This window comes from Brachypodium distachyon, chromosome 4 (assembly GCF_000005505.3).
Source record: "Brachypodium distachyon strain Bd21 chromosome 4, Brachypodium_distachyon_v3.0, whole genome shotgun sequence".
Lineage (NCBI taxonomy): Eukaryota > Viridiplantae > Streptophyta > Magnoliopsida > Poales > Poaceae > Brachypodium > Brachypodium distachyon.
This window is the reverse complement of record NC_016134.3, coordinates 36,068,022-36,085,092: the sequence shown is the minus strand read 5'-3', so window position 1 is coordinate 36,085,092 and position 17,071 is coordinate 36,068,022. Positions and strand designations below refer to the sequence as shown.

Here is a 17,071-nt window from a genome sequence, read left to right as displayed (position 1 = left end):
TGAAGCTAATCTCACACCATATTCGACTGATTACTAATTCCCACCGGTTTCCAATGTTGACCTAACACAACTATAGCTTCATTATAAAAGTCATATGGGGTACCCATGAAATTGCGTAACATGCAACTCAGTTGATTTGCAGAATACCAGCTGCTAATTTTATATGCATGACTGGATTTTCAATTATAAATTCTTGTAGTGGATTTTTAAATATATGTTGATAGATGACTCACACACAGAATGGCAAATTAAACCTACCAGAAAGTACCATGAAATTTCAGTCATCCCACGTGCAAGTTGTTTGCATAACGGCAACACAACTAGCTGACTACTAAGCTAGAACCTAAAAGCAAGTGCAACGTGGATCAACAAGAATAGCTAAGAGAAGAAAAGTAGTACTAGCAAATGCTTTTATACACTGCACTGGTGCTAGCTAAGAAATGTTTTGAGGAATCGATTCCAGTACTTGTTCTGCTTCTAACTTGTCTTGACTTTGATGGGGCCCAGCGAGAGAGACACACAGAAGTTTGGATAAAAGTCATGTGATTCTATTTTTTCATTTGATCGGTGGGCTCCACAAGTGAGTCTACTACGTCGGAACATCTTTTCTTTCTTAGCATCCCTTGCTTGAAAATTTTCTAGCGAAGGCCACATTGCTCATGCTCTAATAGTTCCTTAAAGAACAAAGTTTTCATCAGCTCATTCATCTGTACCCCCAAAACACACGTCCACAAGCCTGAGAATGAGAATTAATCCTACTCCTGTGACGTCAATTTCCAAGAGAACACGCTTGTGACCTTTTACTAATGGAGCTCAAATAGGTGCTACTCTTCTGAGGTCGATTGCCAATTCGGCATCAGAGCTGCACGAGCTAGTTAATTAATGCTAACTAAATCAGACTAATAGTAGTCTCCAGCTTTTATAGACATGATTTCATCCTTCCAGCAAACAGCGGTTTTGTATCTTCAGATCATTCACCAATCACCATGTACGCTTGCACTTACTGCAATGGTGGTTGCCTTTCACCATTGTGGAGCCGCACAGGTAACAGAAGCAGTGCACGCACCTGAAAATCATACAGCAGGAAACAAAGAGCCTCGTCGATTATACTGGAGTAGTTTGTATCCGGTGGACATGAAAAATATGTTGGTGTGCAAAATATAAGATAGCAGTACCTGCAGACGATGTACACACAACCTTCTACCCTCTCGACGTAGATCTTGCACTTGGGGCACCGCTGCCACTTGCTCTCGTGCGCGACTTTCCTCAGCTGCAGATCCTCCCGCCCGCGCTCGTCCTTGCCAAGCCGCTGGAACTGGGCGCAGTCGATGCCGTCATGGCACGGCACCTTGCACTGCGCGCAGAACATCCGACTGCAGTGAGGGCACTCCACGTTCGTTATGGCCTCGTCCCCGTCGACATGGTCATCAACCAGCATCACCGAGCAGTCCTTGAAGGGGCAGTAGAACTTGAGCGCTCCGATTGCCATGTCGCAGAGCGCTGCGCCCCACCTCTGAAACAGCTGAGGCGCAATAAAGTTACGGCACGCCTCTGGGTGCAACGCGCCGTCCTTGCAGCCCGGGTCAGGGCAGCCGATGGAGAGCACGTTCTCTTCGACCTTTGCAGTGATGTACTGCCTCACGCAACTCATGCAGAAGGCGTGCGTGCACCCGCCAATGGGGAAACATTCTATGATCGGCAATGCCTCCATGCAGATGGTGCAGTAGAAGTTGTCAATGATCATCGCACCACGGGAACTTTGGGCAACCTCTTCAAGCACGTCGTAGCATTGTTTTTTCCCTTTGCCATTATCTATCTCTTTGATTGCGATAAAGCTGCTATCATGAACATCATCTTTACTCTCATGATCTGCATTCATCACTCTTATAACAGAGCGCATAAGGGAACAGGGCACTTGGGCATCACGGTGGCCACCGTCTCATATGTGTATTTGGCGAAGCAGGCAATGCAGATGATATGATCACAGTTTTCAGGTTTCCATGATGCTTCCAGTGATACTATCACCAGCCTGCAAACCGAGCAGATCATCATGCCGCGGGCACACTGGCCAATCTCGTCATAGTCTGATTTCTTTCCTCTGCCGGTGCGTATCTCTTTCATGGCGATCAAGCTGCCATCATCGTCTACATCGATAACTTCTTGTATCTCTGACTTGAACCGATTTTTGCAAGAAACAACCGGGCAAATTGACATCTCGGTGGCCACCATCTCAGTTGTGTATTTGGCGAAGCAACCAATACAGATGACATGATTACAGTTTTCAGGTTTCCATGATGCTTCCGGTGATCCTATCATCAGCTTGCAAACCGAACAGATCATAGTGCCGCGGGAACACTGCCCAATCTCGCCATACTCTGATTTCTTCCCTCTGTTGGTGTGTATCTCTTTGATGGCGGTCAAGCTGCCATCATCATCTACATCAATAACTTCATGTATCTTTAACCTGGACAGATTTTTGCAAGAAGCAACCGGGCAAATGGGCATCTCTGTGGCCACCATCTCAGTTGTGTATTTGGCGAAGCAACCGATACAGATGACATGATCACAGTTTTCAGCCTTCCATGATGCTTCCATCGATACAATCATCAGTCTGCAAACCGCACATGGTGTTCCAGGTGTTGCAGAGAGTCGGATGACCTCTTCAAGCTGCAGAGCTTCAGCTCTTACAAAATCATCATCCATGCTTCAAAATCTCATGCAGATCTAACGCGAGGCATGAAGAATACTCTTGATCAAATAAATGTGATTCTCTTTGCAAAAGCAGATTTGCATGAAAAATTATATGGCACTGGTGCCCTATAGACCACCCTTTGAAATTGTATGTTGCACACACCAAATTTCAGAAACAAATTGTCAGGGGCATCATTAACCTACATTTTTTCCATGATTTCTGAAGGATAATGTTTAGACCTAAAAAAACTAGTTAACAAAAGGGTCAAACTTTTGGCTAACTGATGGCATGTAACTTCTTAATTTATACCACAATATACGCATATAAATCGTTTTATGTTTTCTCTCGAAATGTTCAATATTTAAACTTGCGGCAGGAATCATGAACCTGCAAATTATCAGCAGAAATACACATATTTGCATGCTGTATGATGCTATGATGTTCTAGACCAATGTTTTATTTTTTAATCAAACAAATGGTTGCACTTTTGGCTAAAATTTGGCATGTATCTTCTTCATACCACGATGTACACATATAATTTGTTTTTTATCTTTTCCCCAAATGTTTAACAAAATACTCATATTTGCATTATGTATGATGCTAAAACCGATGATGTTGAGCTCTCTTTTTCCCAAAAATTTTACACAAATGGTCGCACTTCTGGCTAAATTTTGGCTCGTAGCTTCTTCATACCCCACTATATGTACAGTTGTACACATACAAATTGTTTTATAGTAATTCCTTCTCTAAATGTGCAACCATATATAGTGAGTGGTGGTACCCCTGCCACATTAATTCGGCACAAAACGAACGTGGGAGCTGAAAGCAATATTGGGCACAAAACCCTTTTCAGCACTAAGCCACCCATAGTTACAACTACTAGTGCAACGCAATAATTCAAGAAGAAACATTAAGTAAGAACCAAAAATAATAGGAGTAATAATTCTCGCTACCACTGCTGAGTACTGACAGAAATGGACAGTAAGCGGAATTAAGCGACTCGAATGGGCAGGCTAATTACCCTCACGCAAATCGTCCAACACTTGGTGTGCCATGGCTGGCTAGTTAGGTTCATACTATCGCTAACTGCACGCTACTAGATTTTGACAAACCAGCAACCAAATCACCAAGGATCGTTAACATCGCAGCGATTCTACCTGCGAGAGCTTTTGGCCGGAGCGAAGAATGGGATCAAATCGAACCGAACCGAACCGCCGAAGATCGCAGCAGCCTCGCCGGCGCCGTTCGTTCGGGAGCCTAGCTTCCCCGCCGTGCGACGCCTGGCTCCATCTGCACGCGCCGCGGAGCCCCGAGTAGTGACTTGGATTGAAATTTGAAGGGGAAGGGCAGGGGAATGCAGCTAGGGCCGGCGGCGGGAGGAGGGAGTGCTATAGGCCTATACAGATCGAGTAGGAGCAGGGTGCCGATTGCCGAAGCGGCACGAAGAGGACGCAATCGCCTCATCGGAATTCGGGCTATCTACCTGGTTGGGTTGGGCGACTGTTCGGCGAACCCAGTGAACAAGGAGAAGTCCGACCCCCTTGACTCGTACGGAGTACACGACCGAGTCAAAGACGCGTCTGACAGGTGTCCTTTTCAGTCTTCCTCGCTAAGAGCAAGAGCAATGCGAGGATAGTTAGAAAAATTTCAGGTCACGGGTTCTAGAAAGAAAAAACTGCTCCAACGTGGGCTCCTGCTAAACTCTTCTTATGGACCCACCTGTCAGAATAAAACAATGTAGTTCTCCCAACCTCCTCTGTCTCCGTCTCCTTTCTCTCCCGCGAAATCCCCAATCTGCCTCAATCCTTTCTTCCTCAGCCTCCGAATCAACCAAATTCACAGCCCCGAATCTCTTCCAAAATGCCAGCTCCGATCTCCCCTTCAACAAATTCGTGGGCGGCTTGCCGGGCCAGCTCGATTTGATGCTCCCGACGGCCGACGGAGATGAGGGATGGGGAGAAGATGCTCCGGTAGGCGGCTGAAGTCGCGCGCACGGATGAAGAGGAGGCAAGGCGCGCGGCGAGGTGCTCATTGGACGGACTCAGCCGCCGGACGAGGAGGAGGCAAGGCGAGCGGCGGCCGGACATGCGGCGAGGTGCTCACTGGACGGACTCACGGGCCGAACGAGGAGGAGGCAAGGCGTGTGGTGGCCAGACGAGGACGAGGCAAGGCGCGCGGCGGCCGGAAATGCGGCGAGGTACTGCAGTTATACGATTGAACTCCTTAATATGTTGCATCTAGATGTTGTTGGATGGTGATTTATTTTCTGTGCCATGAAATCGTTGGTTATAAACATGTACGAGCATGAACATGTAATAGTCTTTGAGCCTGAACATGTTAACACAATGTTGGATTTCATGCCAGATGAAAACATTATGGGTTAATAAAGGGTACATCAGATTTCACGAGAAATTAATACCGTACAACAATTTTCACTAATAAAACATAAATTCTAGGCATCATCGGCTCCAACTTTTGCCATATGTGCTCCACCAAGTCATCTTTTAGTCGACGATGCATCGTCCGATCACGTATTTCAGTGTCTGTTTGAAGTACCCTAGCAAATTCTTGAATTGGACCATGACCGTATCCTGTTAATGGCACTGGGTCGATGCCCTCGTCGTAATCCAAGTCATACCGAACTTGATAGTCATCTCTCTCATCCTCAACTATCATGTTGTGCAATATCACACATGCATACATGATATCTGCTAGTGCACTTCTATCCCACAATCGTGCTGGGTTACGTATAATGGCAAATCTTCGCTGCAAAACTCCAAATGCTCTTTCCACATCTTTTCTTACTGATTCTTGATGTTGTGAAAATCTCTTATCTTTCTCACACTGCGGCAGGGGCATTGTTTTCATTAATGTAGCCCACTCTGGATAAATACCATCTGCAAGATAGTAGCCCTTCTTGTACACATTTGCATTGACCGTAAACTCTACTTCAAGAGCTCTCCCTTGCAGTAATTGTGTGAACAAAGTTGACTGATTTAACACATTTATGTCAGTGTTAGACCCTGCCACACCAAAATATGCATGCCAAATCCAAAGATCATGTGAGGCAACAGCTTCTAGCATAATGGTGGATGCTCCAATATCACCACGAGTAAATTGTCCCTTCCAAGCAGTTGGGCACCTTTCCCACTCCCAATGCATACAATCTATACTTCCTAACATGCCAGGGAAACCTCGATTCTCACCAACATGAAGTAAGTGTCTGGTGTCTTCACTAGTGGGCCTTCTTAGATATTCTTCACCAAAATTCTTCCTCACACCTCTCGCAAACTTGGTCAAGACTTCAATGGCTGTGCTTGCAGCAATTCTCAGATTTTCATCTAGACTACAGCAGGGCAGCCATAGGCTAGCAGGCGCATGGCTGCAGTGCATTTTTGGTGTGGCGAATGACCAGGCTTTCCAAAGGCATCAAACCTTTGGCAAAAATAAGGGGACCACTCACTAAGTGTTTGTAAAATGCGAAGAAATACATGCTTCCTCATACGATACCTTCGGTGGAATTGCTTGTCCGTGTAAATTAATTGGGTTGTCGTCGAAGTAGTCAGCCATCAAGCGGAAGTGTCCAGCTTCACGGTTTCTTTCTATGTGCCGTCGAGATTGGGCTGCAGCTTCATTTTGTTGTGCCTCGGCCTGAGCTAAAATCTGAGCCTCTATCTCAGCCTCAACTGGGTCATTGATGAAGTCCCAAACAATCTCATCGACATATGCTGCAATGGTGCTATCTTCTGAGTTCTGAGACTCGGAATAACAGGAAAGATGACATAAGGATTCATTGACGGATTGAAGATACATGATGAAGGATTACATCAGTAGGTAAGAACTCAACTAGTTGCTACATGATGAAGGATTACATATTGAGCTAAAATAACACAATATTGCTAAATCTGAATCTATCCTTGGAAATCAATCTAACTTGTTGCACAAATTCTCCACCATCTTTCCATGTCGCTGCATTTGCGCATCGTTGAATCCTAAAGTGTCAACTTTCAGCAGCTCCATATATGTGTTGAATATATCAACCTTTGTTCTTTCTTTCTTGCTTTAGCCATTTCTTTTTTGCTTCAGCCATTTCTTTGTTTGCCCCTGCCTTCGCTGTTGTTGCTTCAACCCATTTTACTAGTGCAGCTGCTTTACGACCATGCCCTTCATGCAATAACTCAGAGCTCTCTTCTGATATATGAAATGGCACAAAATCTGGAATGTCTTTTGCTTTTGCTTTAACTTTTCTTTTCAATTTTCTCGCCTCATTTGCAGCTTTTGTTCCTTGAGGACGTGGTTCACGAACTCTGTCTGTTCCTTCGCTGTCGGCCGCTGAGGATGACGTGTAAGCACCACTTGCTTCCAATTTGTGTCTCTTCCCTCCCAAATCCTCTTCCAAGTAGAGATTACGCCATTTGGGCTCTTCCTTCACTACCCTCCACCAATACTCCAAAGCAAAGGATCTCTTCCCTTTTGCTGCATTTAAATACATGGCACGTGTTTTCTCCATTAGTCCCTCCTCTGATTGACCACTAGCATACACATTTTTGGTCTTGATGTAGCATGCATGGAAGAGAGAAACCAAAGGGGTAGTCTTGCTCCAGTGGCCCTTGCATTGGGCAAGAGATCTTATTTCATTTGCAGGACTATTCTTGTTGTACTCCTCCGCTACTTGCTTCCAATAATAATCTCCCCTTTTTCCATTGCCTTCAATTGAGGAAAAACAGGGAGAAAGCGCTTCACAAGCAAGAGAATTAACGAAGACGCAAGGATGCTCGTGAGGCAGAAAGGGAGAGGAAAAGAGAAAGGGTCGACGTGGCAAAAGCTGCAGAAGAACGTGGCGATACGTCTGGAAAATAGCCTAAGCGGACTCAGTACTGCTTGTACTGTGTTTCAATTATATTTGCTATCTTTAATTCTATCCAATTACGGTATTATCGAAGTATGTTAATTGTTCCGTAATTAGGACATTATCGATGTATGTTAATTTATCCAAGTTGTCTAAGTCTTTTAGTTCAAAAAACCCACAAGGAATCGACACAAAAATTGTCCAGCACATTATCGATGTATGTTACTTTATCCAAATTGTCAAGTCTTTTAGTTCAAAAAACCGCAAGGATTCAAGACGAAAATTGGGCCTCGGCCGTGTATGCATTGAGCAACCAACTAGCTTTGACGAATCTGATTAGCCTAATTAGTTCCAATCAGCTTCGGCGAAACGAACTGCATCCAGTCGGCCTAACCGAAACCGACTGCTCCAGTCGGCCTGACCGAAACCAACTGGGCTTCAGTCAGCCTGGGCCAGGCCGACTGCCTCTTGCGGGACCCACGCTATGCACAACCTGCCTCCAGTGGGCCTGGCCAGGCCGACTGGGCCTAATCGGCTTCGGCCAAGCCAACTGGTCCCATTCGGCCTGGGCAAGGCCGAGGCCGAGGCCGTATTATTTTTGAAATTTTTGAAAAACACGTATTATTTTTAAAAATGATTAAAAAAATCGTATTATTTTAAAAATAAATAGCCATGGCAGCTACAATGCATCCCAAAAGGTAGCTTCGGTGTAGGAGATCTCCAGTGCAAAGCTTGCCTCTTGCCCCATCGAAGCTTGTTATCAAAACCAATGTGTTCTCGACATGTTGATCGGCTGTTTGACACAGGCTGTGTGGGCTTGGTGTGTGAGCTTCATGCAGCTGTGCATCAATGGCTTCGTCGGTGATCATCTTCCTGGAAGACATCTGAAAGCTATCTCAGGCAAGGGCAGAGGAGGGAAATGACAACAATACTAACAGAAAACGTGTTTTAGTGTAACTTTCACGTTTCAACTTTGTACACTGGCTACATTTCCTTTCCCATAAGCATTTTATGTAGAGTAGAGAATTCTTAAGGAATGGTCTACCTATATTTAAGGTTTGCAGATGCTCAAGCTAGAAAAATAGGAAAGTGATGATCTTAAGACAAAGTTTTGATATCCATATGGTGTTATGTATTTATATTCCAGCTGTCCATGCTTGTTTGCAAGGCCAAGGGTCCTAGATTACAACAATCAAATCTGGTCAATTCTGTGACATCAAATATTCAATACATCATCAAAGAGGAAGCAAAAGATGAAAGTAGAGTTGAAAACTTTACTCGATTCACAATGTACAGCATCCTTGTGGTCGCCACTGTCATCCCACCAACTTTAACTGAAATTTGTCATGATACAAGATCTCTTATTACTGGGCATATTGACAGATGATGGCGTTAGCCATTCATTAGGGAGAAAATATTCAGATGATATAGCACTTTAAAAGGAAAGGGTAGTACAAAGTGCACTTGGTAAGTTAGGAATTCTTTCGGATAGGAGCTAGCTGTTCAGTAAAGCAGAAGAGTACAGAGAAAGGAACCTGGTCTACTGAGTCCCAAACATCAGAAAAAAATAAAGTAAATAAGAGCAAGAATTTGTAGCGGTCAATCTGGAAAGGTACCGGAGTACAATACAACATAACATAGCAATATGTCTATGTTTGTCGATAGACCCATCAAAATTCAAAATCAAGCGGAAGGCGCAACACCTAGAACAAAGCAGATCTGCATAATTTTCTCTTCTAGAAGAGTTGACCCCAGTTGGACATGATGTATAATATTGTACATTATACACTTGATAAATAAAGACTCTGGTCTCATATAGGCATATTTGACATTATTGTACAATATACACTTGATATTTAAAGAAGTTTAAATATCCAATTTAACATTCTCATATTTGACATATCACCAGTTACAAAAATAAAAGTTTCAAAGACTCACTCATGCTAACAAATAGACCAATCCCAAGACTGATAGGTGCCTAAGGCCTAAGCCCTCCACTTACAGATAGCATGTGCATCAGAAATGGCAATTTACCATTAGTCGTGCATCCATCACCATTGACGACGGCAAGCTAGCCCGTCAGCGGAGATAGAATAGCAATGACGGGCAGTGGCAAACCATTAGTGAAGACCCGTCCAGAACAAACTAGATAGCCACCCGTGATAGTCACCCTTCACAGGCTAGAACAGTCACCCGTCAGTGGTGGCTTGTTACCGATAAATGAGAAAAGTCACCACAGGGACAGTGATCTTGCCCGTCAATGGTTGACTTGCATTACAAAACTTCAATACGCTGCCAGTGAATGTTGGTTAGCCTATGCCTATCACTGGTAGCATGTTATCCTAGCCAAATGTTGTGACATAAACCCCCAGCTAGCTCAGCCTCTCAGCAGCCCTAGCTGCCGAGGAAACACACTATATCATCACATATTTCATTTCATAAACAATACAGTCGTATATATTCAACATCATTTACATACATATAGGCATATTGCACATGCATTTGTATCATCGTTGATACAAATTGATAATATTTACGTTCCAAATTCATCCACATGCATTTTCTACGAGTACCCCTCTCTCTTTCCATTACTCTGAGAGGTGCAGAAAGACCATATCTTTTCTAAGACCCTAGAATATCCAACTCAGCTCACAGTATCCAGCTGTAATCCTATTCAAAATATACACGTACTAGCAAGGGTGCGTGTGTGTTGTTGTTACGAAATAACACTAAGATGCGTTGATTAGATGGTGGTTTTCTAATGGGCTGTGATAAGCATTGATGTGTTTCTCCCTGTTCCCACTCTCTGATTACAGCACTTTGCATGTCTTAATCTACGTTGTACTCCCTCCTATCGATAATAAGTGTCGCTGATTTAGTACAAAGTCTTACTATGAATCGGAGGGAGTAACATTTAGCCCATAGTAAAGAGGTTAAATTTACTAGTTATGGCTATAAATACCTCAAGGATATAAATTACACATCATTCCGCAGGAGGCTAGTCTAACATATTAATGCTTCTAATACTTTTATCACGATATTACACAATGCAACATATTTGGGTTTTTCCAACGTTAATCTAAAACTATCTGAATTGAATTAGCACATGACAGGACTATAATGATTTGAATAGCATTTTCTCTTGGTAATTTATACCTACACATATTTTTATATGGATTCATCATATTAAAATTGTTTAGTTGATTTTTTTTCTCACAATTTAAGAATTAAAATTATTCAAATCTAATTTTGTTCTTATTTCTTCCATCTGATTTAACTTGACAATCATTCCATGACCAATGTGCCAAGTCTCTCAACCTAGTATGCCTTCAATCTTTCACGCTAGACCACTCCCCTTGTAGCCACATATTTCCCTCGCTCTCCCAATCCGCATCACTACAACTGTCCGAGCTGCATCCAGTTGGCCACATTAATCTTCCCTATCACACCACTAGCTTGAAAAGTATGACACTGCCATTGTGACTCCTTAACTACCGCAATACATCGAAGCTTTTCATATTTGAGCAACACCAAAGGAACCACCTCGTGATCCTCTATATAAGTCCTAGAATCCCAAGCCGTAATTCGTTGGTCAAGACGGCCACACGCCAGAGAAAAGGCAGTTTAGTACCTGCATTGGCAAAGCTACTTGGAGGTCAACAACCCTCCTAGAACCCCAACTCATGACAGGCAAACGCCAAAAAAAAGGCGGTTTAGTACCTGGCACAAGAAGAGCCAATATTAGACCCATTTTCATCCAAGGAAGACACAATTTTTGGCTTTCGCCGTCCCCCCCCCCCCCCCCCTCCAATTCTCCTCTGCCACTGAGTATATGAGGTGGCCGCGTCGCGGACTTTGTTGCTACCACGAGGACTAGTCACGGGCTACCATTGGCAGCCCATTTCGAGTGCTTAAGTCAACTAAGTGAACTTAACGCACTAGGTTTAATAGATCTAAATTAATAGAAACCCAAATAATTTGGCGTGCGTTGAGTTGTGCGCAAAAGTTTGAATATAGGTAACAAACTAGGAGTAACAAAGTGGCATTAATTAAGGTTATTTATATCAACTAAAATTCACATAATAGATCTGAATTCCAAATTCTATATAGTTTGATTTGTGCGTGTTGTTGTTCTCGACAACAATTAGAGTAAGGAGTGCCAATGCTCCATGGCACAAGTGCATGAAAGTAGGACGTGTACGCCGGCCTTATAGAGAAGGTTGCCTTACACTTGGACAAGTTGACACGTCGATATTTTTTGAATAGGTTCGGCCGACCCTGCGGGTGCTACCTAGTCCTATGTAGGAGGCTTCGAGGAAATCGTTAGCCAAAGTGCTTCAGGTCGAACGCGGCTCCCCAAATCGCTTAGCGAGAGGTCAAAAGGGCCGCCTCGTACTTGGGCCAAGCGAGGCTTCCCAAGTAGCGAGGTTGAGATCCCCTTAGGACTCTAACCCGATTCCCTCTCCTTCGGGCTCGGGCCGAACGAGGCTTCCGGAGATCTCGAAACTAGAGCTCTCAAAGAGGCTCTCTAGCTCTCTCCCCTTGAGTTTATTCAAGTTCAGAGTGAATGATACATGCCCCCATGGGGGGTATTTATAGCCTAGGGGTCCATGACAAAAGACCATGGCTACTCTTGAGGGAGAGAGAAAAGTGGGGCAAAATGGTAAAAGCAGCTTCTTGGTCCATAGCTTTTGTGCACCAAGTGGGAAAAGTGGGGGTTGGTCCATGATCCACCATGGACGAATGGTCCCCTCCTCACACCTTTCTTGCCCACTACTAAAGAACAATTTTCCCTTTGACCATGGCATGAGAGGCTTGACTCGTTGACTTGTCTTCCTTTGCCATGTAGGATTGACCACGCCACATTGGCGCCTTGACTCGTGCTGAGAAATGTTGACTTAGTCGTCGCCACGTAGGATTTACGGCCCGGCACATATAAGGGTTTTATTTTACTACAACAGTGCGCAAAAGTTTGAATAATGCTAGAAATATTGTTATAGAGGACCAAATAAAAACACAAACGTTCGCTTAGGCTTTGGGTGTAAGAAAGTGGCATCAACGTGATTTGTGTCAAAAAGAATTCACTACTAAGGTGATCGAACATTCATTAACATATTGTTATCGACTCAAACTTCCCTTTACTCTTTGAAATTAATGGGTGTCAGCAAGTGGCATTGAGGTGGTTTCTACCAAACAACGTTCACTACTGAGATCATGAGAAATTGGGGTTAGGGTGATTTACACTAAATGGAGTTCACTTTTGAGGTGATCTAAATATTATTAGAAGTCAGTGCACAATTACCAAACACATTCAATATACACGCTAAGAAAAAGAGTCATATGCAACACAACATGAAGTTGATCTAGCTAAACCATGCTTCCTCCTTTTCACAAAGGTTGGTGTATTTGGTTTGTTAAGAGATTCTTTTTTTTGCCGGGAGTTAAGAAGACTTTGACCAAGAATTATTTTATTAACTAGCAAGGTGCTCGTGCGCTGCTACGGAATACCTTACATTGCGACAGATAACACTGTGTGTTGTTTGATTTTTGTCACTACTATTTATTTTGCTTTAATAGTCCAATTGATGGGGAATTGGGGATTGGAGCATGGAGGCGACAGCTGCGGGTTGATTGGGGGAGGTCGTCGCAAAAGGAAGATACTGGAGGAGATTGGAGTTTGAAGCGAGAGAAGAACGTGACCTCACTGTGATTCGGACGGGCCCATTTGTCGTGTGCCAGTGCTCAGGGAGGAGATGCTTTGGAGTTGAATTGACGACCACCAAGTGAAAACATCATAAGAAAGAAGTGTTTTTTAAGACATGGAATTTATATCGATAGATTCTTTGTCAAAAGTTCTTGCTGATAATTGTGGTTCAATAGCTACATATTCATAAAGTTATTATTGGTCAAAGTCTTGTCTTAGCGAAACCAAATACGCAAACTTTGGTGAAATGGAGGGAGTATATTAGTAATCATATATGAAACATGTTTGAACCACAAGTATATGATAGAAATTGAGTTATGCAGCTAAAACATGCTTTCTCTTTTTCAGAAAGGTTGGTGTATTTGGTTTTGTTAACAAAAGTCTTCTGACCAAAAATTATTTATTTAATGTGTTTTTTAATTTATGAAATTTATAACAACAGATTTTTCTTCAAAAGTTCTTACTGATAATAGTGATTTACTATCATATGAATTACGTATTCATAAGTTACGATTGGTCAGTCTTGTCTTAACGAAACCAAATACGCCAACTTTTGTGAAATGGCGGAGTATATGAGTAATTGTATATAAAACATGTTTGAACTGAACCACAAGTAAATGAAAGAAATTAACTACGAAATGTGTGGAGCGATAGACACATTAGCTAACTTAATACATTTATTTATTTATTTTATGCACTTTAAGCATAAAAGTAGAAACTCATTTTGCAAATTGTGTATCATGAGACTTTTTAGAGTAAGTTTGGAAAAAAAAATACGCCGAGTAAAATTGGCATTAATGTTTATCTAGATTTTATTCACTTCATATCCATTGACAAGGTAGAGGCTATGCGACCTCTAAAAAAAAAAGGGTAGAGGCTATGCGATTTCTTAACTAGTTGGATCTATAGATTCTATACTCCATAGTGGAAGCCAAATGTTAGAGAAAGCCTTAGGTTTACACAAGAAAGATCTAATACTACTATACAGTAATACAAATGTAAAACAAACTCAATTTATTACGGCAATTTTTACCCATTAACACACTGGTTGTCTTAAGAGTCCAAAAGAGGTTACGTAGAATAGATAAATGTATCATAGCATCCCTCCAAACCTCTTATCACTCTTTTATAAAGATTTCCATAGAAATATTCTCCTCCGATCTTCGATTCAATGTCCAAGGCAAAAAGTACTTGAATAATGAAGTAAAAAAACTATTGTTTCTTATTTCATGACATGATTAGCAAAAGTTCAATCTAGAATATCACCCATCGTAAAAAAATCGGCAGGTTATATGGATTTGTCAGCACTTCTAGTAACAAATGCAATAAATATTATGTCGTCTTCCCAAACTAAGTATGATCTACAAGTATAAAATACCAAGTACATATATAAGTCCTCTCCCAATGCATTCTCCTCTTTACTCAGTAATGTAGACAAAACGATGACATGGATGATTAAGAAAAGATGCCACATAGGAGCATTGGGAGAGGTCTAAGCTAGCATTTGCATCTTAAGTGTATCGCTCTTTGGATGCAACTAGGCAATTTGTTGGGAAGAAATTTACATGTGCGTGCGCAACTTTCTCAAGAATGTGGTCAAAATACTTTCCTCAGTGGATGCTCGTGAGATCAACCTAGCTTTCATGATTCTATGACAGCATTTGGTATTAGATAGCAGCACTCCCTACCAAGGAATTAACCAGATGGCTAATATCTTGTGCCACTACAACGTCCTTCAAATGGTTAGTTAACGATGACAACATGTTAAAATCCAGCTTTCAAATAATTTATCCAACATGTATTCTTCCCTTTTAAATTATTGCATATTTTATTCAACCCTCCTTTTTGATTGAATGCGAAGCATTCTTTGGTTCTGTGTGAGCTTTGGGATGTGGAGTACTATGATCTTGATCTTTTAGTCCATCAGTTGTAGATTGAAAATTTTAAGCTCTCTGCCTGTATGAGTGTATGGTATGCAAAATTCACACACAATTAAAATAAAGAAGAGGCTGGCGAGATCCATATAGTATGTAAGCTGGAGTTTATATAGCAATAACGTGATCTAGTATAACTAAATAAAGATCCAATCCTGTTGCTAGCAAGAAAACAACTTGATGTGCCATGCAGCAAGAACATGCATATGAAGTATCACCACTGCAGTTCTGCACTTGGGGAATTTAAACTGATGATATAATGACAACAAAAACAAAAATGCGTGCTTGTGAGAAGCAATTACATATGGCCTGTGTTCTTGGGCAGGATTTGTAAACTTTTTTTATTTGGTATAACAAACCGAACAACGTTAACAGACATGATGTCCAGGGAAATAGCAATTTTATGTGGAGTTAAAGAGAACGGGAAGACTATCAGAAATCAAACACCTATGAATCTCCAAGAAAGGAAACGAACAACCTGTTAACCAAGCTCTATACATACAATGAAACGACCTTCTGTTGATCAGTCTCATAGTTTCTTACATGGAGATTATATAGTTAGGACATTAGAAATCGGGCCGTCCAGTTAGGGAAAACAACTAGATGTACATGGCTGAACCGAAGGCCAGTTAATTAAACCCTAAAGATATCGCCGACCCATACAGTGATTTCACTCATTTTAAAAACAAAAACAAAAAATATATACATGCAAAGCCTTAATAGCAGCACCAAGCTTAAACCGATTGCATAAAGAAAACAGCGGCCTACTATGACAATTAAGTACGTTCCTAGTTCATATCAAAAAGTATGAGATGTATAATCCCCATGCTAGAGGCAAGACCATCAGAAATATTCAAAAGAAAACAATGAACACCACCGTATATACCACTAACAGACCATGTACAAGGAGGCATGCCCACTTTATTGAAAACCAAATTAAGCAGTAGAGAAAGCACGTACTTACCGGAGATTCGAACGTTCCGACAGATCTGGAAAGCGGCCGCTAGGTGCGCCCTCTTTCCAATCGCAGCCAAGCATCATAGATCTGCCTTCCCCAGCCACCATGGTTGCCTACCTCCTTCCCACCTATCTCACAGCACCACATGAGATGAGGGATGCAAATTAAAGGCGCAGAAAAATCATCAACAAATGGTGATTATGGTGAATAAAATCCTGAAAAGAGCTAGTAAAAGCGAGCGAGAGAGCTATGGGAGGCAGAAGATGGAGGAGGGAGAAGACATAGCAAGGACTAGTCAAGCGCTATAGGGGGCAGAAGATGAAGGATCGAGAAGAAAGAAAGCATAGCAAGGACTAGTCAAACAGTGCTTTCCGTTAAGCACGCATGGGGAGTGGAGCAAAACAACAACTAACACCTGCGTAAATCAAATCAACACGCGTCCCTTGCCCCGCTTGCCCCGAAGCGACATCTGCTAATCCTCAATCCTTGGGAGAAGGAGAGACAAAGTTTCCCAGAAAAGAAATTAACAACCGCGCTGGCAGGCGGCGCAAGAATCCATGGCGTGCATGCGCGCGCGCAGCAGCCATGAAAGAGTACCTTATTCCAAAGCGCAGGCCACCCGGCGGAATCCCAACAAGATAGGGTTCGGGTGGGGACACTAGCTAGCTACCCACCCAAGTTGCGAACAAAGGCGTCGGGTCTCGGCAGTCGAGATGCGAAAGCTAGCAGCGAGCGACGCATGGATCGATTGATGGATTGATGGCGGAACAAGTCCCGAGGGGGGAGAGGAGAGCTGACAGAGAGAGGGTGAGCACGCAACAGCAGCTGCGCCTATCTCTTTTCCCCTTCTTCACATGCATCGACACATCATCGTCTTTAGCTCCAGATGCAGGCTGCCGCTGTGTGCTCACTCTCTTCTGTCAGCCGTTCTGAC

The 17,071-nt window shown here is 42.7% G+C and overlaps 1 protein-coding gene, 1 non-coding gene and 1 pseudogene across 2 annotated transcripts; all 3 read right to left on the bottom strand.

Moving 5' to 3' along the window:
• Positions 1-526: 526 nt before the first annotated feature.
• LOC100840867 (potential E3 ubiquitin-protein ligase ariadne-1) lies at positions 527-4,186 on the bottom strand. Its single transcript, XM_024454769.1, has 3 exons — positions 2,136-4,186; positions 1,176-1,854; positions 527-1,066 (listed from the first exon to the last, which is right to left on the bottom strand). Exons 1-3 carry the CDS (start codon positions 2,701-2,703, stop codon positions 982-984), a joined length of 1,332 nt encoding a protein of 443 aa, XP_024310537.1. The 5' UTR covers positions 2,704-4,186; the 3' UTR covers positions 527-981.
• Positions 4,187-4,764: 578 nt separating this feature from the next.
• On the bottom strand, positions 4,765-16,728 carry LOC112268729 (annotated as a pseudogene).
• A 189-nt stretch (positions 16,729-16,917) lies between these two features.
• MIR156I (microRNA MIR156i) lies at positions 16,918-17,071 on the bottom strand. The gene has a single exon (NR_126963.1). It is a non-coding gene; the product is annotated as a microRNA MIR156i (primary transcript).

Coding starts and splice junctions, on each gene's coding strand:
- LOC100840867 (XM_024454769.1), bottom strand. CDS start 2,703: ATGGATGATGATTTTGTAAGAGCTGAAGCTCTGCAGCTTGAAGAGGTC. Junction 1,855..2,135: donor TATCGATGTAGACGATGATG/GCAGCTTGATCG, acceptor ATGAGAGTAAAG/ATGATGTTCATGATAGCAGC. Junction 1,067..1,175: donor TGTGTGTACATCGTCTGCAG/GTACTGCTATCT, acceptor TATGATTTTCAG/GTGCGTGCACTGCTTCTGTT.